General features: G+C 41.3%; 1 protein-coding gene across 8 annotated transcripts in view; it reads left to right on the forward strand.

Annotated features, from left to right (window-relative positions):
- The window catches only part of srpk2 (SRSF protein kinase 2), a 51,768-nt gene that overhangs the window by 27,663 nt on the left and 2,997 nt on the right, over positions 1 to 21,108 (forward strand). For 2 of the 8 annotated variants that reach the window (XM_020622962.1, XM_020622977.1), the window contains 14 exons: positions 6,061 to 6,212; positions 7,893 to 8,001; positions 9,303 to 9,390; positions 9,858 to 9,945; positions 10,039 to 10,145; positions 10,738 to 10,903; positions 12,888 to 12,928; positions 13,734 to 14,055; positions 15,264 to 16,166; positions 16,506 to 16,606; positions 17,103 to 17,210; positions 17,305 to 17,374; positions 19,099 to 19,191; positions 19,554 to 19,646. In XM_020622962.1, the coding sequence (XP_020478618.1) occupies positions 6,061 to 6,212; positions 7,893 to 8,001; positions 9,303 to 9,390; positions 9,858 to 9,945; positions 10,039 to 10,145; positions 10,738 to 10,903; positions 12,888 to 12,928; positions 13,734 to 14,055; positions 15,264 to 16,166; positions 16,506 to 16,606; positions 17,103 to 17,210; positions 17,305 to 17,374; positions 19,099 to 19,191; positions 19,554 to 19,646 (2,441 nt within the window). The remainder of the gene's footprint in view (positions 1 to 6,060; positions 6,213 to 7,892; positions 8,002 to 9,302; positions 9,391 to 9,857; positions 9,946 to 10,038; positions 10,146 to 10,737; positions 10,904 to 12,887; positions 12,929 to 13,733; positions 14,056 to 15,263; positions 16,167 to 16,505; positions 16,607 to 17,102; positions 17,211 to 17,304; positions 17,375 to 19,098; positions 19,192 to 19,553; positions 19,647 to 21,108) is intronic. The other 6 variants (XM_020622970.1, XM_020623011.1, XM_020623021.1 and 3 more) reach the window with 6 other exon arrangements.

Consider the following 21,108-nt stretch of genomic DNA (forward strand, 5'->3'; position numbering starts at 1 on the left):
ACACACATTCATACTGTATGGGACTTTAGCGTGGCACCCTGTGCTAGTGTGTTGAATCGAGCGCTGGTGAAACGGGATCCTGCAGAGCCATATTGTGCTACGTGAGGTTATGTGGGGGCAGTGCAGCTGGTGACGTCAGGCTGCATCCTGAAAATAGTGGTGAGATCTCAGTTCTCCACACAGACAGATACTCCGGAGGAGAGGAGAGAATGAGTCAGCTGTCCTGCCGACACAGGCCAAGGTGCAGTGAATCAAAGATTAACCGTGAATCAATCAGAGGTAAAGACACCACTGCTGGGATAGATGGGCAAAGCTCAAGGACACCCGTGGCCTGAATCCCACGCCTTAACACTGAGAGTGGAAGATGATGCTCTTGTTGCTAAGGAATACCTGTTACCTTGGTGATAACAAGACACGTTTAAGGATGAGTCATTAGGTTTAAACTCGGGAGCGGTCAACCGCCCTGTATGATTTCTTGCTGGTCGGAGATGGGTTGGCAACGCTCTGTGGCTTTCTATCAGTAACAGGAGGATACAATGCTGACTTAAGTCTCTGAAGGCATGTGGATGATCGAGTCAATCAAAATGCAGGGGAGAATAATGAAAACTGTGCTTAATAATATTTTTCTTGTCTTTTCTGTAGAATAGAGAGAACATATTGGTTTTAACTGAAGATATGCAATCAGTCAGTGAGTTAAATGACAGGGTAGGGAAGTCCAGAAGTATTGAAATGCAGCCTATGGGATAGTTGGTTTGGGTCTTTTTATTTCACCACTTTCCTATCTTTACTGTGTAGGTTCATTTTTACAGTTTAAGGCTAGGTATGTTGGTGGCAGTAGATGATGATGCTGTCCACAACAATACACGATCAAGAGCTCAACATGCGGAACATGGACCGTTGTGACATGAGCAGTGGAATACTGGAACTGTGGACACTCAGCTGTATTTATATCAAAATTAATACTTGTTTTGAGAGTAAACCTACAAATGGTTTTACCTCTACACTGTTGATGTTTTTGGCACCAACCTGTGAAGTCGGTATTTTATAAAAACTGTACAGACACAATTACAGTATGGTATGAGGAGGAGTTTACTGATGGATAAGAATTCAGTCTTCAGTGGCTTCTCACGTTCTATGATGTGGATTTTGTCAAATGAATTTTCTGCAGTGATGATGAACCTTTACTGAGTGCATGACACATGAAAGATGGAGCGTAGACATTGTCGTCAGCGGATTAGCAGCAACACAAACCTTTCAAGCACTGTAGGCAGAAGGCAACACAAGATTTTAACTAGTCATAGTGTATGTAGGAAGAAAAAGGACCAGTACTTCTTTTGTTTGCTAATTTTCAAATGAACCATGCTGGAGCCAGAAAAGCATGCTGGGCCATTTAACACCATGGCTATAGATGCCACTGTGGGGTGTGAGGGTGGAAAGGCTACCAGAGATGTCAGAAACAGTCTGGGCATGCCTACACACATAACTAAATGCAGAAGGAGGGAAGACGCATTCTGCAGTTATTTACATCCACAGTACGAGGCTGAAAAGCTGAGAGATGCCTGTTTTAACCTGTGCTCTACACTGTAACAGCACCACCAGTTTCAAAATAAAAGTGCCTTACCAATGTAGTGTCTGCATAAAAATGAAATTTCCATTAAAATATGTATGTAATGTGAAAACATGTATTCACACACAGCTTGTTTTATTCGACCATAAATCACTTACACACAGGACTTTCCTGATGTTCATATCTGCTTTTCCCACACTGCCCTGGGGCAAGGTTATCACACACACATGCACCAAGACACACTTATAATCAGCACAGCTCTTCTATTATGACCACCCAAAGCTCATGCTGGGTTCATTTATTCCTACCAGTGACTTTACAAGTTACTGGTTTGCCTGCAACGAGAAGAATGACAGTGATCATCTGTCAGAGTCATGGTTGTAAACTTTATGGTGCTGCGGTGAACTCGTGCTCAAAAATTAAATGCACTGGGCTCAGAAATGAAAAGGAGTGGCCCAATATATTAGTTTCACTTATTGTTTTCATCTACTGTATCAAAGCTACGTATCTTAACTATTTACATTTTGCAAGTCAAAGAATAATTTTCAGACTGCGCTTTCTGATCATGTCATCCCCCTTCCACATGTGATGTCAAGATTTCAGGACTGCTATTTATAAAACATCAAAATATAACCTGCATCTACCATCAACACACACACACACATCTGTATATATAAAACCGAAGGGGGAAAAATCATTTAGCGCATTGAATGAACCAATCAATGGATGTAAGTAAAATAATTCTAAGTTAATCTGGTTCTGTTCAGTGCTTTAGTGAATCATTTAATAAAGGATCTAACAGCTCTTCTTTATACGAACAAGATAAAAAAACATAAGTGATCAAAAAACTGTTAAATCTTTAATTATCTGAAAGCGACACCATATGTCTGAATGACCTTAGTTCATGTTCACATTTGGTGTGAAAGAATGAACTTGTTTGTTAATGCTGGTGTTTTTCTCTTAGCTCAGTCCTAATGCTTTCTTCTTAAGGTGGAATGGTGTACAGCGTGTTTCAGTGTGGATTGATGAACATCTTTCTACATGCAGTCTGTGTACAGCCTAAAGGTTTTCTGTGTCAAACCTATAGATTCAGATGGGGGGTGTTTTCTATGCGCACTCTGTTTTGTGTGTTTTCCTCCTGATTGCGTCTGTTCTCATATTTGCCTGCCTGTTTCTCTCTATGGGGCAGCCTCTTTCTCTGTTTTTCTGTCTGCTGCCTGTTTTTTTCTCTGCCTGTGTCTCTGTTTTGTTCTGACTGGTCTGTCTGCTCGTCAGCCTACTACTCTCTGCCTTTCCACCTCTATTTTTCTCTGTCTCTGCTCACGTTTGTCTGCTTGTCTCTCTCTTTGTTTGCTGAACTCTGTTTTCTGTATGGCTCCTACCTGTCTCTCTGTTTTTGCCTGCATAAATTTCCTCTCTGTCCTCATGCTCATCTGTGTCTGTCTACCTCTTTCTGCATACTGTACCTCTGTGGTTGTTGGTCTGATTACGCTTCTCTCTACATCTGACACTCCTTTCTTCTTTTTTATTGTCCACCTCCCTAGTCTTCCTCGTTATCTTTCCCTCTTTTTGCTGTTTTCTGTCTGTTCACCTGCTCGATTCGTCTTTCTGGCTTTGGAGTCTTTACTATCTTAATGTTTTTGCTGCTTGGCTCAGGTCCAGAAAGTTATGGGGACTAAGTGTTTGTGCAGCCAATGGGAAGATGAGCTGTATAAAAGCCCTGAGCTTATAGACATGATATATGGCAATCTACGTGACTGCTTTGGTAAAGAAGCAGTATCCTACTGCAAGGACACAGCCCTCTACAGTGTGTGTGTGTGTGTGTGTGTGTGTGTGTGTGTGTGTGAGTTGTAAAATAGCAATGAAATGTCAGTGCCAAGTTATCTTCTGTCCTTTGCTGCTGTATTGGAGAACCACTGCTGTTGCATGCCTGTGTGCATGTTAACACTCTGTCCTGAACCCCCACCCCCATGATCTGCAGTTGCCATGGCAACATACCAAGAGGCTCTGTCTGTGCCTGTGACCGCAATTTTCTAACCGTTCACAAGCACGGGCTTTGTGTGTTTATTTGTTTCTATTTTTTCTGCCCTAATTTAGCAGCTGATCGTTCGCTGGTACCGAGGTGACGCTGAGTTTGTCGAGTCTCTTTCAGGCTTTGCTTTCATAGGCCATTTGCTAATTCAGTCTTACAGAGACTTGAGCATGAAAAAGAAATATTAGATGCACTGATGAAAGTGAAAGCTATGATCTCATGTCTCTCATGTTGTTTTACAGAGCACTGAGTTCATATGTGACAGACTTGTGACGGCAGAGCTCATCTGACAGAAACAGTATTAAATGCGGAAATGTCCCCACATCAAAATAAATCTGGACAGATTTGCTGGATGGCATTATTACATCCACACTGTGGGCTGTGGGTACAGCATACAGTGGTAGGACTGAGTGTTGAATGCTGAGCGTCCCAGGCTTTTTTGCTTGTAACCTCTTAAAAAGGAAGCAGTATTTACTTGTGGTCCAAGTCTGTGATTAGGTTTCTATTGTAGGTCCATGGGAGAGTTGTTTTTTTTTTTGTTTTTTTTTAATAAAATACATTGTAGAGACTTAGGATAAGGCCAGTTATTTTATATATTAACAGTATTTTCAACAGTCCTCATACAGAGACTAAACAACAATGATTTGCCTCTGCTTGCTGTTAATCTCTGTCCGCCCTGGATTAGCATATTCATCTGTGCCATAAGCCTCCATTGTTGTTCAAAATTGAAACGCACCGGTGCAACGGGTGACATGTTTCCTCATTATGAAACAAAAGACCCTAGTATTTGTTAAGAATATCCAGAGATCTCGTGCACAGGCCATTAAGTCTAGCTTACTTGAGATGCTATTAAAAGTTATGGCCGTTCATTTAAAAAAAACATATCAGGTCTGGTGTTTTGTAATGAGGAAACATGTCACCCAGTGCAGTGCTGTGTTTTTAATTATTTTTGAACAACAATAGAGGTCTATGGCACAGACAAATAAGCTAATTCAGGACTGACAGAAGTTCAGACATTGGTTATAAGCTGAGGCAATTCATTGTTGGTTTTAGTCCTTGGTGAGGGTTTAATGACCAGCATTATCCTTTAATAGAGTACTTCATTAATTTAGCATTGCGCACCTATAACACATTTAGACTCTTGAAGGACAGTTTTCTCCTTTTTTAAAACCTGGTGTCTACATTATCTACAGTGCAACTTGATTGTCGACAGTTCCTTCAGAGATTCACGTTATGCTAGTTGTAGCAATCGTAGCCTGTTCTATTGAGCTGACTTGCAGCCTGTGCAACCTTTTTCACATGTGCAGTTGTACTTCCTAAAGCCTGTAAAGAGAATTTGATTTGGTTTGGTGGGACTGGCCCAAAACAGAATCAGGCATGTTCCCAAAAACTCCAAAAAAAAAAAACCCGTGTGTTATAGCAGCCTCTTAAAGCAAAACCCTGAACCCGCTGCCTGATCACTCATTGTAGTGGCCCTTCATAAGGGTGTCAGCTAAGTCCTCAAAATGCTGTTCACTGAAAGGACTGATTACAAAGATGAACCCTGAAACACTGATCAACTCTAATCTCTTCATTTATCCGTCATTCTAGATACAGTATTTTGTTTATTATTATGTCAATGTCATCATGTTTTTGCATTTTTATGGGATGGAAAGAAGTCGTCTGCTTTTGGATAGTATCCATTTTTCTGCTGATTCATGTCTGAGGTGTTGGGTGGGTGAGGATTGGTTCAACCTGACTGTCTCTGAGCTCCACACAGTCTCAGCACATCAACCCGTTGCAGTTATGCTTTGGACTGAGATATTTTGGATTATAATCTTCACCTCTAATGACAGCAAGTTGAATTCTATGGAATCTGTCATGGCATTAGATCAGTATATAGATAAACTGTTTCAGAATAAATCTGTTTATTGGCATGTGGTAAGACTCTTCTTTTATTACCTGTTATTCTTTTCTTCTCACATATATTTCACATTATATTGCTGTGCAGAGAAAGTCCGAGTGTGTCCCTCTTTCTGTTGCTTAAATATGAGCTGCTGTAGATGGCACCTTTTTTTTTTGACTTGTTCAGCAACACTAATTATTGATTAGTGTTCATGTTTTATTCATTCCGAACACCCACATACAGCACGTCACTTCCTGAGCCTTTTTGTCCCGTAGGAAAGGCTGATGCGCTCTATTCAGAGGAGCAAATGTAAAAGTTTTATCAAGTCAGTACTGGGTGAATCACTGTGAATGATGCTATTCAGCAATGCACACTTGAAGAACTAGCATTTATGTATTTGGAAATGTCTCAAGTTATTATTTTGATATTAGTCATCTGCTGTCAAGGCTCAGTCTGCGGTTCACTCACTATGAGTCACTGTTAGAAATATTAAAATAGGTGAAAGTAGATTGCAGGGAGGTGGATTTCTAGAAAGAAGTTTTCATCCTAACTTTCATCCCACTGTTGTATTCACAGGCCTGAGACCCAGCAGAAAGCTCCGGTGACTGCCCCTCCTCCCCCGCCACCCCCTCCACCTCCCCCTGAGCCAGTAGTCCCCCCGGAGCCGGAGGAGGAGATCCTGGGCTCTGACGATGAGGAGCAGGAGGATCCCGCAGACTACTGCAAAGGTCAGAATGACGCACAAACAGACACGTATATACTGGAGCCAGACTGTCCCAGTCTTTACTTCCACTCTATACATCTGTCATCCTGAGCTCAACAACGGCTGCTCGGTCTCACACTGTCTCCTTTCTCTGTCTGTCTTGCGCTTCTGCCGCTCTCATTTCTCCCTGATGGGATATCCCATCCTAATGGGATTTCCAGCAGTGTCGTTCTGACCATCAGGGCGAGACACTCAGTAGTTATGACTGCCGGTTTCATGGCTCTATGGTTGTTGCCAGCATGGAGCAGCAGTCTAGTTTCCTGCAGTGGCTGAGAATGCCTAATGTCTAAGATGTCTATTGTCAATAAAGAGCTCCGTTTCAAGAAGCTACACCCATTCTGTAAACACTGTGCAACACTGCACTACACTTGTAGTCATCCAGTATTTTTAAGAACACAGTTTTTCACTTTGTTTGATTTTGCTGTTATTATTCTAATGCAGTCTCCGTGTCCAGAGATCGGGCTGTCGGGGCCCCTGCCTTCGACTGCTGCCCAATCCACTATGCACCGGCCCCTTACGGATCCTCCTGCAGGTGGTGAGCCCACAGGAGGACGTCCCCACGTCACTCGTTCGGGCTAAGCCCGGCCGGGCCCCGTGGGGGGAGGCCCGGCCACCAGGCGCTCGCATTCGAGCCCCAACCCCGGGCCTGGCTCCAGGGTGGGGCCCCGGCTGCGCCATGCCGGGCGACGTCACGGGACTAGATCTTGGTCTATTCATAAGGGGCTTTTGAAGTCGAAATGACATGTTAAAAATATGGGTTAATGGTTTGCATATCTCCTCAATTACCCATTTAACAGTTGTCATAGTGATACCATCACTATCACTAGATGTTTTGTTACCACATTTATTCACTATAGGAGCTGGAGGAAGTGTCTGGAGAGAGGGAGGTCTGGGCATCTTTGCTTAGACTGCTGCCCCCGCGACCCGGCCCCGGATAAGCGGAAGAAAATGGATGGATGGATGGATATTCTAATGCAGTAAATTGTGCTACATTTTGATCATGTGCTGTAAGACTTTCTATCAGATGTATGCATCTTGTTTTGGAGTCTTGATTTCCTGTTTCAGAAGAAGCAAACTGTCCTCTACTTGCTTACTTTCTTTTTACTGGCTTTTTGTTTTTAAAAAGTGATTTTAAGACCCTTATGTGTTAGCTTTTTTGTTTATTTCTTAACCATTTTATCAATTTTATCAAAAGTGTTACAGTATGGTGTATTTCCCTCTGTTCATCTAGTTATTCTAGCAGTAATGTTTGCAACTGTTTTAGCCAAATATTTGAGTATTCAAGGCTTCGAATTTATCTCTTCAGTACCAAGTAAAACAAGGGCGCCCTTGTTTTATGCATTTAAGCAGGTGTTCTTAAAATGTACGGCATGATGGCATTGACATAATGTACATTTCTGAAATAACATCTAGATGAATGTCATAGCTTCACTAGATGCTGCTGGAGATGCACTGACCTCCAGCTTGTTCTTTTTCAGTCATAAAACACCTGGCTCCTGGCTCCTTTTCTGTGTGCTGGACCTTCCTGCCTGCCTGCTGCTTTCCCTCCTATTCATACTTACTAATGGATTTCATGTCACCCCCTGATTATCACTTGCAGTCACCTGCAGCCTTGATCTTTTCTCTCTCTCTGTGTCTCTCTAAGGAGGGTACCATCTGGTGAAGATTGGGGATTTGTTCAACGGGAGGTACCATGTGATCAGGAAGTTGGGGTGGGGCCACTTCTCCACGGTGTGGCTGTGCTGGGACATACAGTGAGTCACACACAAACACACACATTATAGTACAGTATAAGATTTTAAATTCTGCTTCATGTTGCTGTCATGCATACAGACATTCACCACAAGTACATCATGTGGCAGTTCTTTACTTCAAGCTCACCTTTTTTGCTACTTCTTTCTTTACCCTCATAGACACACACAACATCAAAGATACCACACACACACGACACATGCACCTGTTGACAGGATCTGGCACATCTTCACAGTGACAGCTACAAACAACACCACCCTACACTGGCACCAAGACTGCTCATCTGCACTATAATGTTGTTTCTGCGTTCACGTGGCAACCAGGGTGGATGGATGACAGTACCATCAACCTGGTGTCACCTTTCACTGGCTCGCACAAACTCATTTACTCCAGTCACTGGTGTTAATTACACTAATGATGGTCATAAACTAGTGAGGTGGAATTAGATTACCTTATACACACTGAACTGTCACAGTGGTCCCTGGTTCTCACCACCGTGTCAGTATCATGGCTACTGTAGACACATCCTAATGTGCATGAAGTCGCATGCTTCAAATGCTGATATTCTGATATTAATTCATGTCATGTGGTTATTTTTCCCCCTTTTTTGTATTTTTTACTTCTTTCTTTCTTTCATTTACTTGACAGTTAAATAGTTGAGACATTCTTTAGTCCCATTTTTATTTGCTTTAATCACTGTGTGCTTTTAAGGTTTTGTTGTTGACAATTTTTTTAATGCAAACTATATAGATAATGCAGTTTAATTTGGTTAATTAATTTATAATTTCTTGATAATTATTTTAGTCCAAAAATTTTCCAAAGATAGTTAAAATGACCATGTAATGTAAAATATAAATGAGAAAAATAGCAACATGTTCTCATGTTTAAAAAGCTGGAAACAAAGTGATGCTTGCCATTTTTGCTTGACTTTCATGGTTAACTGATGACAGATATGTTTGTCACCAGATTTATAAAGCAGCTTATCACGTTGGGCCATTCGAATATGGCCCAGGAAGGATTATAATACAGTAACAATTATCCAACACACATATATTGTTTGAAGATAAAATATGCCAGTGGAATTCATTACAGAATGTTAGCATTATTTCTTTCTTTGCAATAAATTACTACACAATTCATACATTTGCATCTCCAGTGGCAGTGTGGGTAGTGCGAACGAGCAATGACAGCCTCAACACAGCTTCACCAGTCAGTATTGGATCAGGTGCTATTTTTATATGGCTCATACGGACACCTTAACATGACCGGCTGTGTGTGTGTGTGTGTGTGTGTGTGGTTATAGAGTGAAGAACTTTGTGGCGATGAAGGTGGTGAAGAGTGCCCAGCATTACACAGAGACGGCCCTGGATGAGATCAAACTGCTGCGCTGTGTAAGAATCAGACATTGTAGCTTTTGGAAATCATGTTCTTTTTTCACCATTTGTTCATGCTTGTTTTCCGTTTTTCATCCTTCTCCCCACTTCCTTTTCTCTCTCACTTCCTTGCTGCCTTTCCTCCCTTCTTTCCTTCTTTTTGCTTTCCCTTTTCTCCTCTCTCCTTGCCTCTCCTGTTCACATCTTGAGACTCTCCCTGTTTGGAGTCATATTTTTCAGCATATTCATCTCTCACATCCGTCTCTTTTGTCCTCTCCCTTTTCTCAAGTCTCCTTCCTTCTCTTTTTTCCTGGCTTCTCTCTGGCTTCTCATTCTCCTCCATTCATCCCATTCCCTCTTTCTTCCTTTATTCTTCTCTTTTCCCTTAATTTTTAATTTTTTTCATCTTGTCCTCTTCTGTCATTCATCGTCTGTTCCTTCTTCTTGTCATGTTTGCTCCATCTCCTTGTCCTCTTGTCCTCCAGGTGAGAGAGAGTGACCCAAATGACCCCAACAAGGACATGGTGGTTCAACTGATAGATGACTTCAAAATCTCTGGAGTCAACGGCATACGTATCCTGATCAGGAGACGGTGCTTGCTTGTGCGCGTTTGTGTTTGCACGAGTGATGGATATGACAGTATGAGTCCTTGACTCTCCATTCCAGATGTGTGCATGGTGTTTGAGGTGTTGGGTCACCACCTGCTGAAGTGGATTATTAAATCCAACTACCAAGGTCTGCCACTGCCATGTGTCAAGAGCATTATCAGACAGGTAAGGACACTGTGAAAGTCTGGACCGGACTGGACTGTGAAAGAGAAAAGAAAGAAGGTGGATCAGTAATAAACTACATAACGAGTAAGGGGCAGACAAAAGGGAGCAGAGGGCCTTCTAATGCAGCTCCTGGTATTGTGCACCTCACACTTCAGTCCTACTACCATCCCTAATGCAGTACTTTCAGGCATTTTCCCCTCAGGTACCTGATGAGTATGTGAAATTGTTGAGCCATCTCAGCTGCTGCCAGCCTCTCACTTTTCAAAAGAAGAGCAGAAGATGAGGGGAAAAATAATACATTTAGCCTGTTCTTCACTGCAATCTCAAAGCCTCTGGACAGAAACAAATGAGCGAAAGTGTGAAACAAAAACATCAACAGCCTTGTTTCTCTGCCCACAGAAAACAACAAGCATTAGAAGAATGGCTAATTTGGCTCTGAGTAACAGAGAAGGAATGAAACGCAGAGAGACAGATAATGAGAACTGAACAGGGAAAGACGCCCTGTCTGCATTTTTTTGAGCATGTACACACCTAAACAAGGGCATGTTTTTCAGTAATAAATGTGTATCTCTTTATCTAAATGCTTTTGTAGGTCCTGCAGGGTCTGGACTACCTCCACACAAAGTGTAAAATCATCCATACAGACATAAAGCCAGAGAACATCCTGATGTGTGTAGATGATGCATTTGTTAGACGCATGGCCATGGAGGCAACTGAATGGCAAAAAGCTGGAGCCCCCCCACCGTCCGGATCAGCAGGTAGGGACACGTGAACCCTCATGTTTGGTGTATTCTAAAAGAGATGGCTTATTTTAACATAAAGAAACAGGTAGCCTGGGCCTGTCCACAGGTAACAAAATCCACAATGACTGTTCCTGAACTTGTCAAGTCTATACTTCATTTTTGCACATATTAATCAAACAAGGCTGTGTGTTAAGTAATAGTGAACTTTAGAAGTGCTGGTAGGCACATTGAGTAACTTTTGGACAAAGCCAGGCTAACTGTTGCTAGGCTGAGCAGTTGCTGCTGTAGATTCACATTTACTGTACAGACATGAAAGTGCTAACAGTCATCTAACCTGTCACTCGGCGAGAACGCAAACAAGGGGATTTCCTGAATTACTGAGCTATTTTTTTGTACTGGAATTTATTTATGAGGGTCATGAGTGGAAAAGGGTGCACACTATAACAAAGTAAAAATGCCTGCAGAACATTTTCTTGGAATATAAAAAAGTGAAAATGCTTCATGAGTTTGCATGACAGACTGGCAGACATGATGCATACTCAAAACATGATCTTTTTTTTGCCATGATAATGAATTAAATATGAAGTTCAACAGACATTTGTACATTTTTGGTGTGCTGTCTTTTTCTACCTTTGAACTGATTTGATAGTACTTAATTGTAATACCCAATTGTTTCCATTTTTGGATTATTATTATTTTATTTTTCCATATATTTTGGCACCTAATTAGCATGTATTTTATTTGGTAAATTAAAAGTAGCAGCACAGAAAGCTACTATGCAGTAAAGTCTGTTGGTCTGTTTAATTAATGCCAGTTGTGTAGCTTTTTCCATGTAAAATTAGATTTTAGGTAGTGGTTTAACAGCTTATATTCCTGATTTGAAATCAGTATTTATAATAAATGCAGTAAATCATGACTCACCAATAATATAATGAATCTTTTTTTGTTGAAGCTTTATCTCATTGAACTGCTCAGTAAAGAAAAGATCTCAAGTTCCTTCACTAAAAAATGTAGTTCTTAAAACACAGTCTTGACGAACTCTCCATGAACCTTGTCCCTGCGATGAACCCATGCATGAGCTTGCATCAGCCAGTGGAAGCTGCGGGCCTCAGGGTAACCAATTATACTGCTTACATTTCTACACAATTACAGTCGGGCACAAAACTATCAACTGTCAAAACAGAAGGGTGCTGTGTGACAGAGTCTGTCTGTGATTGAATGAGAGTTTCATTGTTTAAAACATATGTGCAGACATGAGCTTCATAGCAAAATGTCCGTTATTGTTTACTTGTTTCATTTGAGAAGACAATGCAAACAAATTTCAGAGAAGACTGAAGCTACATAGCAGAAATTTGAAACGTACTTTGGAGTGTTTTTGTTATAAATCATATTCAAGAGGATTTTCAGAGAACAGAAAATGCTGTTATGGATTACTGTACTTGCTTAGCTGCTAAGCTGGCAACCTCGACTAGATGACACTAAAATCGATTTGTCACTTGTAAATTAAATTATTTATGTGCATCGCTGTATCTTTGATCATGCATCCTGAGTTGAATTTGAAAGATGATGATCATGTTTGGTCTGCAACTATGAATCTGTGTGGAGATGGTTTCACGCTACTGTAATGTTTCTTTTTAGGTTTATTATTCAAATTTTGATTGGTGAGAGTGGTAGGTGAGAATATTCTGAACCATAAAGGAGCTACATTCTCAGGCTGGTGAGGAATAAACCATTAATATGTTGGGACAGTATCTGAGACAAGCAAAAGAGGCAGAGGGAGTGTGATAGACTGTTTTCTTCGCATTTATTTTTTCATTTCACCCACACAGTCAGTGTGTATCCAGTCTTTAGATGGAAAGCATGTACAGCACAGTACATCCCCTAATGATTTCTTTCCAGAAGAGTAGAATCCTGAACGTAGTTTGACCACGGTTGTGTGACCGATTGATGCTTGCAAAACTTTGAAGCCTCTGATGGTTGTTGTTTTTCTTTCTGTCAGTTAGCACAGCCCCCCAGCTCAAACCGGTGAGTACAACAGATGTGAGTATGAAATGAGAGGGACACACACACACACACACACACACACACACACACACACACAAACACAAGATACATTTCACACTGTTCAGTTTGATCATCACAGTTGCTGGAGACAGTTTAGGTACTGAGTGCACTGCAATATTTGAAAAGCTGTTAAAACAAAAGCAGTGTCTTATTAGCATTATTCTCCTGCTTTTGCCAGTCTTTCTTTCAAACCTCCTACCACTGAATGTTAGCAAGGATAGATGCAGAAATGTACAGGTAATAAATGTAGTAAAATTAGGAGTTTTTCTTTTTTCAGTGAAATTTTATCAAATAATTTTAGTTCAAATTCCCTGAAAACCTTGTTTCAAATCTTAAGTATTTTTGTAATATTAAATACAGTATTTATGATTAAATAAAAGCACTTCTTTTGTTATTGCTTATCACTCCGAAACTCTGCTAATCTGTGTGGCTGTGGTTTGATCAAATCTGAGTGACAGTTGTCTGACAACACTGAGATAACAACCCCACAACTTGGGCCTGTAAGAAGTAGAACACGTAGATAAAAAATTCTAAATCAACAAATTTTGTTACTTGGTTTTTATTGGATAACAATGACGTGCTCAATTTGAAATGTGCTAATATGTATTAACAATATTCAGTGGAAGTGGTAGTTGACTTTACAAATATACCCCCCCCCCCATTCACACAAGTATAAAATGTTTTCGTACCTTAAATGCCTCCTATTCATGCTTCTGTTTTCTTTTTCTTTTGCCTTCCTGTGACTCTATCTCTCTCCCTCTCCTGTCTCCCTGTCTCCCAGGTCGGTAAGATCTCCAAGAACAAAAAGAAGAAGCTGAAGAAGAAACAGAAGCGGCAGGCAGAGCTGCTGGAGAGGCGGATGCTGGAGATCGAAGCCCTGGAGAGAGAGGCCGAGAGGAGGGAGGAGAGAGCCAAAGAAGGGGGGGAGAAAGGGGTGCTTGAACACAGGCTGCCTTCACCGCTGCAGCCACCACCACCTGCACTGGGCCCCAGCATGGCCCTGGGAGAGAGCGAGGAGGATGATGAGGAGGAAGAGGACGGGGAAGATGAGGAGGAGGAGGGAGGAGAGAGGGAGAGACCCATCAGGTTGACTAATCATACATGTGAGTCATCTGATCTTAAGAGTTTCCCCAGCTGCTTTAAAATATGACAAAGTCTACATGACCCCTTATTTCAAGCTGAGAGTGTTTTTTCTAGATAATTTAATTTGGGGTTGTTTTAGAGGCCTGAAGAAGTAAAACTTAGCAAAGCAGTAAAACGCAGACATCTGAATCACTGTCTCCATTTCCCCCAATATAGATGCATAATGAAGTGAAAATAAAATGACAATTCAGTCTGATCATCAGGCTTCAAAAGTCTTTCACAAGAAAAAACTCCAACTGGACTAATCTAGTGGGTTCCCAGCTCCCAAGTTGGGAAACGCTGTGATTTATTATGGTTGTGATGTAAAATGTCTGTGTTGTACACATTCCACATGGATGAACCTGGCATATTTGGTGGTTTTGTTGCTAGCATTTAAAATGAAATCCAGTAGATTTGTCCAGTATTTGGCTGTGCAGTACGTATCCGAATGACTGACCCACTGGTGGACCTTCTACCTTAGGATTGATAGTATGCCTGCTGTTTTTATCGATCTTCACAGAAGTCTCCATGTGCATGTTATACATATAATTGTCCATTTCATAAGGTCGTCCATCCTGTCAAGAATATAGTACAAGTCAGTACAAACAAACTGAAAGTTCATTTGGGCTTCTTTATGCATCCCGTGTAATTTCAGATACACAAAACATTGTCTCAGCCCACTGACATGTCCTCACTGAGTTGCTGGATGCAGCTTTTAAGTCAGGGGAAATGCACTGTTAAGGAAAAGTGAGCCACATATTTAGGTTAACTTGTACTGTTTTACTGTACCTGGACTGTCACCAACCAGAACGGTGATAGTTCTAAAGGAGAGCAGTGGCTTTGACAGGTGTGCTTCATGAGTGAATGTGCCAGTTTGTGCAGTCTGTCTGTGAATGAATAGGAGGTGGTTTGGCTCCAACCACTCAGCCCACGCTAGTCCTACTACAAATGGAGACCAGGCTGATACAGAAACGTACACAAAGAAAGATCCACTGTGTTTGTCTTCCTCCTCCACCCTGTGTCTCTCCATCTTTTGTCTCTTTCATTCTTATATTCTTTCTTTTGCCTCCCTTTTTCAAATCTTTATTCTCTGCTCTTTGCCTTTCTGCCTACAATATCTTTTATTGTGCGTATATATCCTTTCTACCCACTTCCATTCTTTCTTCCTTTCCTTTTCTGTCCATGTTAGGTGCATCACCTCCCCAGCAACAGAGCGAGACACCCCACGTCACTGATGATGACCCAGATGAGGAGGTGGAAGAAGACGAGGACCCTACGCCTACCGCTGAAAGAGATGCCCCCATTCCCCCCAATTCACAGGAAGGTAATGGAGATCCAGCACAAGTAAAGGTAGAGGAGGATGAGGGAGAGGAGGAGGAGGAGGAGGAGGAGGAGGGGGAGGAGGATGAGGAGGAGGAGGAGGAGGAGATACTGAAAGGGACCAAGGATGAGAATGAGGAAGGGGATGTGGAGGAGAAGGTAGAGGAGCAGGAGGAAAAAGAGGAGGATGAGAAAGAGACTGAAAGAGGGGAGAATGAGACAGAGGAGCCAAAGAGTGAAGACAAAACAGAGGACGAGGCAGGGGTAGAAGAAGAGGAATCAAAGAGGCAAGGTGGGAAGGATGAGGAAGATCAGGATAACAACACAACCGCCGACCTCCTCACGGACAGCACTTCTCCCATCAAATCCCACAACAACAAGACCAACTCGGCCAAAACCAACGGTCACATTTTGTTGGGGTCTGAGGGGCTGAAACCAAACCCGGGCACTCCTCCGCCCCCTTCATCCACCCCCGAGCCTCTCCTCTGCCCCCTGGTGGAGTCTGAGCTCAGCTACACAGACAGGGACCTCTCTCTCAGCTCTGGTTATGAGATGTTTAATGGTGAGCTGAGTGGACCAGTACTGACCAATGGCTCCAGTGAGCGCCATCGAGGCACAATGCCCCTCTTCCCCGACTTGCCCTTGGATCCTGAGCCAGGAAACCCTATTTCTGTTGGGATGGCCGACATTGGAGCGGCACCATCACCCAACAGCCCCACTGCTGATCGCAGTCGCACTGTGTCGTCCTCGAGCACGGGAGACACACCCAAAGGTGAGGCATGGTTATGTACTATCCCCACTTGAACGTCTAATGTGTTGCTCACTTCAAGCATCACATCTCCAAAGGTTAATAAGGATTTTAAACAAAGACTGCCTAAGCAAATACAAACACTGCATTGCAAGACAATTGTAAATTAAGTAAAAAGAGCCACAACTTACAGTTTAATAAGACACTAAATACTTGTCATCATACTCGTAGATAAGACTTTCTCTTAACTGGATTCCTGGTTCAAGAAGCACAAGAGTCGCTGTATACAGTGGAGTGTGTCAGTTCTTCTTTCTGCTTACTGTATGTGTTAACCCTGTGCTCTCCCACTTTGTCCCCTCCCAGTCAAGGTCAGAGCTGCAGATCTCCTGATCAATCCATTAGACCCGCGCAACGCTGACTCCATTCGAGTCAAAATCGCTGATCTTGGAAATGCCTGCTGGGTGGTAAGGCAAAAGCTATTACTTAATTTGAAGCATATTTTTGAAATACACATTGTTGTTATGTTGTACATAAATTTTAAAGACCTCATGAGTTGTAGAACCAGTAGCAGAACAGGGGCAAAGCAGTCTTTTCTTATTTTTAAAGGAATACTCATGACTTCATTTAAACTCCCCAAACTCCAGCAGGACAAATGCAGCTTTAGGAGTTTGTTGCATGTTTTGCTTAAATCTCTGTGGCTTGTGTCAGAGGATGTCACTGGAGGTTTTTGTGGGGTGCTATTAACCATAACAGAAATGCTGTTACATTAGTATTGTTAGGATTGAAACTTTGGTTGCTGTTGTTCTCACTGCTTCTGTGGTCTGGATCATTTAGAGGAGACTAAAAAAAAAAAAAGACAATGAGGAGGATGAGAAACATTAACCAGAATTTCAGCACACGATTTTGTATGTCCTTTGTCGGTAAATAAAATTTAGATCTCCTCTTATGTCTTCTTCACAGCACAAGCACTTTACAGAGGATATCCAGACGAGACAGTATCGTTCCATTGAGGTCCTGATTGGAGCTGGTTACAGCACTCCTGCAGACATCTGGAGCACTGCCTGCATGGTGAGAACACGCACATACTGTATTGTACAAACACAGAGCATACACAGTTAATTTTCAATCATCATTTTCATTTCATTGGTTCATTCTCTCCCAGGCATTTGAGCTGGCTACTGGAGATTACCTGTTCGAGCCCCACTCGGGTGAGGACTACTCTCGTGATGAGGGTGAGTATTCAAATCTTAAATCAAGACTGTAGACTAGACTGGACTGTTGATGCCAAGAGAAAAAATAACTAGCAGTGAGGGAAAATGTTTAATATACATGGGAAATGCAAAAGCAAAGTGTATTAAATGTTTATTGAAGTGTTGTTGAAAATTAATGTTTTAATGTATTGTGAAAATTAGTGATTATTTGCTATTTAACTTCAATTTGCTTTATATGCTGTCTCCATTGTTCAGATACATTGCTGCTAACTGTGCTCTTACATTGCATTAGTGATGCATTTATCACAACTTCAAATGCATTCAGCTAACTTTTAATTATTTTTTATTTATTTTTCACATAACAGAGGCATGGTTTGTAAAAAAGACGTAACCCAAGTGCAGAGACCGAATACAGATTGTGTAATGTTCACATTATTCTCAAGCTTTTCCCCCCAATCACAAACACTAAGAAAAATCAATTAATCTGTTTTTTTTAATCACAATTAAGTGATTGCAGGTGTGAACTTGCTATGCTTTTTTTGGGAGCACCAGGAAGATTAATGGCCAATATGTGGAAGCTAAAGGGGGGGAATTTTAAGAAACATAAGGAATTAGCTTGAGTAGGTAGTTTTTTTGTTTGTTTTTTTAGATTGGTGGAACATTTTTAAGAGACCAGTATGTGATTATGTAAATTATATGAATAACATAGCTCAGCTTTAACCAGTTATTTGTTGTTTTGCAAGTGTCATCTATTCTCAAAAGAGAAGCTAGTGTTTCTAACACTGTATCCAAATAATGGAGTAAAACTGTACTAAATAAAGATGGATTATACTGTAAATACACTGAAATGCCCTAAATTGAGCTAAGTATAAATTAGACATCCCTCTCCTTAAAATCCCACTGTCTACTGTAAATCCTGTCCTTTAATTCTGCTGCTTTGCCTCCACTCATCTTCACCAAACCTGAATTGTTCAGTTATAGATACACAGAGAGCTCACGCAACTCATCCCATTGTCCTGAACTCTAGACATTTGTAGTAAAATAGTAACAACAAATTAACCTTAAGAGCAACATTAGCCAATTATCCTGTATGTGTATCTATAACCTTACTCATTCCACTTTACTCTGTCTTACAAAATACATTTCCAGACTGTGTGCCCATCTTTACCTAACTCTTTAATGTCTTCCTCTTCACAGCCCAGTGTGTTATTTTTCTCATTGCATGTGTCATATAGTTGACCTCATGTGGCATGTTTTGCTCGGGCAATAATCCGGTGTCAGTTTTGGCATGACTTCCTGATTCACAGAAACATCTTTGATCCTCCGCCATTAAGGCCAAATTGAAAATCACTACCTTTGAGTTCCAGTTTGTTCAATTCTGCATCTGAATGCATGTCACTTTCATTCCAAGGCTGAACATTTAGTTTCATCACCACAGCTGTGGAGGCACAGCTCACTAACATGGGTTTTTCTCCTTTACCATCTGTGACTCTCTTTTTTTCTTTCCTTTCTCCTCTTTTCTCTGCCTTTTACCTCATCACTTCCCCTCCCTGTTTCTACTTCCCTACCCACAATCCACTTTTGTTTTACAATTTCCTTTAATTTTACTTTTGTCTCTCCTCTTTCAATTAATTCCTTCCTTCCTTGTATTTCTCTCTTTTTGGCTTTCTTTGCATTTCTTTCCCCTTCTCTTTTTTTGGGCATACTTCTTCCTTTTTCCTTCCCCCTCCCTCTCTCCTCCGTAGACCACATAGCCCACATCATAGAGCTGCTGGGCTGTATTCCAAGGCACTTTGCACTCTCTGGAAAATATTCCCGGGAGTTCTTCAACAGAAGAGGTAGCACTGGCCAGAGAACTGGTGGGACTGAGACACACGAACGTCTAAGATGGGCAAAAATGGACACTAACAGGCACCATTAAAATGTGTTGATTTGAATTTGGTTAAAAAAAACAGATGTATGAGTTGAAACTGTGACTGAAAACAGTGAGAACAATCTTATAAGACGTTTCATTAGTCCTTAGCCTGTGAATGTGTCCATGCAGGACCCTAAGGCAGCAGTGTGTTTCAGTGCCACACAGCCTGTCCTGTTGATGTGTGTGTGTGTGTGTGTGTGTGTGTGTGTGTGTGTGTGTGTGTGTGTGCATGCTGTAATGCTGAAACGTGCCTGTTCCCTCTGTGATGTATGTGGTGGTGGGCAGACCACATCGCTCTGATCATGGAGCTCCTTGGGAAGGTCCCACGCAAAGTGGTCGCTGCTGGGAAGTACAGCCGAGAGTTTTTCTCCAAGAAAGGTAAACGACACCGTGGTTAGTGGCTGGTTAGCTGTAACACAGGCCTTATCCCTGTTGGAACAACTGCAGTGTATGGGGATCTCCAAAATAGTCACAATCTGGATCAAGCAGTGTTTGTTGTGTAGTGAAGTTCGTACAAATAATTTGCACCAAGGCAGATTCAGATAGTTTCAAGTACGTTGTTAGTCACAGCAAGAATCAATTATAAGTTTCAGAGCTGGGTTATAATCCAGTGTTATCTTTTACATGATATGTTACCATGATCAATCATCACAATGATCTCATATTGTATTCAAGGTTACTTTTTTGTTCCATGTAAGAAAAAATGTCTTGGATTGGAGCAATTGCTGCAAAAAAACAAGCAAACAAAAAAAAAAGCCATTTCACAGTAAAGACAACATGCAAATAAATAAATAGCTCAACAGAACACGCTGGCTGGAACTGAAGTAAATAAGCACACAATACCAAAAAATGATCTGTTGTCCCAAAATAATGAATCCAAGCAAACTGGGAATTAAAAAATTGAAGGTTATTCAAGCTACATTTGAAATTTTATAACTGTGGTACACAGTTCATTGTTTTGAACATCAATTTATTTATTTTCTATGTAATTGTGCATCTCGTGGCATACACTACAGTAGAAAATTACCTTGAGCTATATAACAAATCATCAATCATCAATATTTGGGTGGCTTCAAAGGACGTACTAATCTACTTTGGCAGCAACAACAGTGATAGTAAAGTCGTAGCCTGTACACTGATCAGTAAGGCTTCATCTTACTGCATCTAAGGCCTTAAATGTGTGACACACCTCACTGATTCTGTTCATCTCTGAGCCTGGTAAGTGTGTAGATCTGTGTCTGATCCAGCCGATAACCCTTGCACTCTCTCAGTTATTCCTTCTCTTCTGACTTTCTCTCGATCTCCTTCCTTTTCTGCTCATACTGTATATTCTTCCTAATGTGTCATAAGACCTGAATATTCTGCCTTTGATGTTGTCTCTGTCTGAGGTCTGAGCTTGCACTTGATGTCTTAATGTTTCTTTTATCTCTTGTGCTCTGTTAATCTGCTCTGACTTTCTTTCCCTGTCTGCTTTACTGCCTTCGGCCGTGCGATCGAGCAGCATTTTTTCCTTCGTACACATCAATTTTTATTGAACTTGGGGGAAACTAGAGATACACTGATTGGAGACAAAACAAAATGTTTTATAAGGATGCAGCAGTGTTTCTAAACAAAACAAAAAAAAGATGTTGCCATCATAAATCACATTTCAACAGGGAGTGATCAGTCTCATGTACAGTACAGTACAAGGAAAGTCTTGAAAAATGGTTTCTTTTCCCACATGTTGTGTTCTCCAATCATTTCTTAGGAAGGAGAGGTTAGCATGGCAAGCATGGTTTGAACTGGACCTTCGGTCTTTATCATTAATCATTTTCTCATGCTTTTTCTTCTCTCTCAGTCT

This window comes from Monopterus albus, unplaced genomic scaffold (assembly GCF_001952655.1).
Source record: "Monopterus albus unplaced genomic scaffold, M_albus_1.0 scaffold7.1, whole genome shotgun sequence".
Lineage (NCBI taxonomy): Eukaryota > Metazoa > Chordata > Actinopteri > Synbranchiformes > Synbranchidae > Monopterus > Monopterus albus.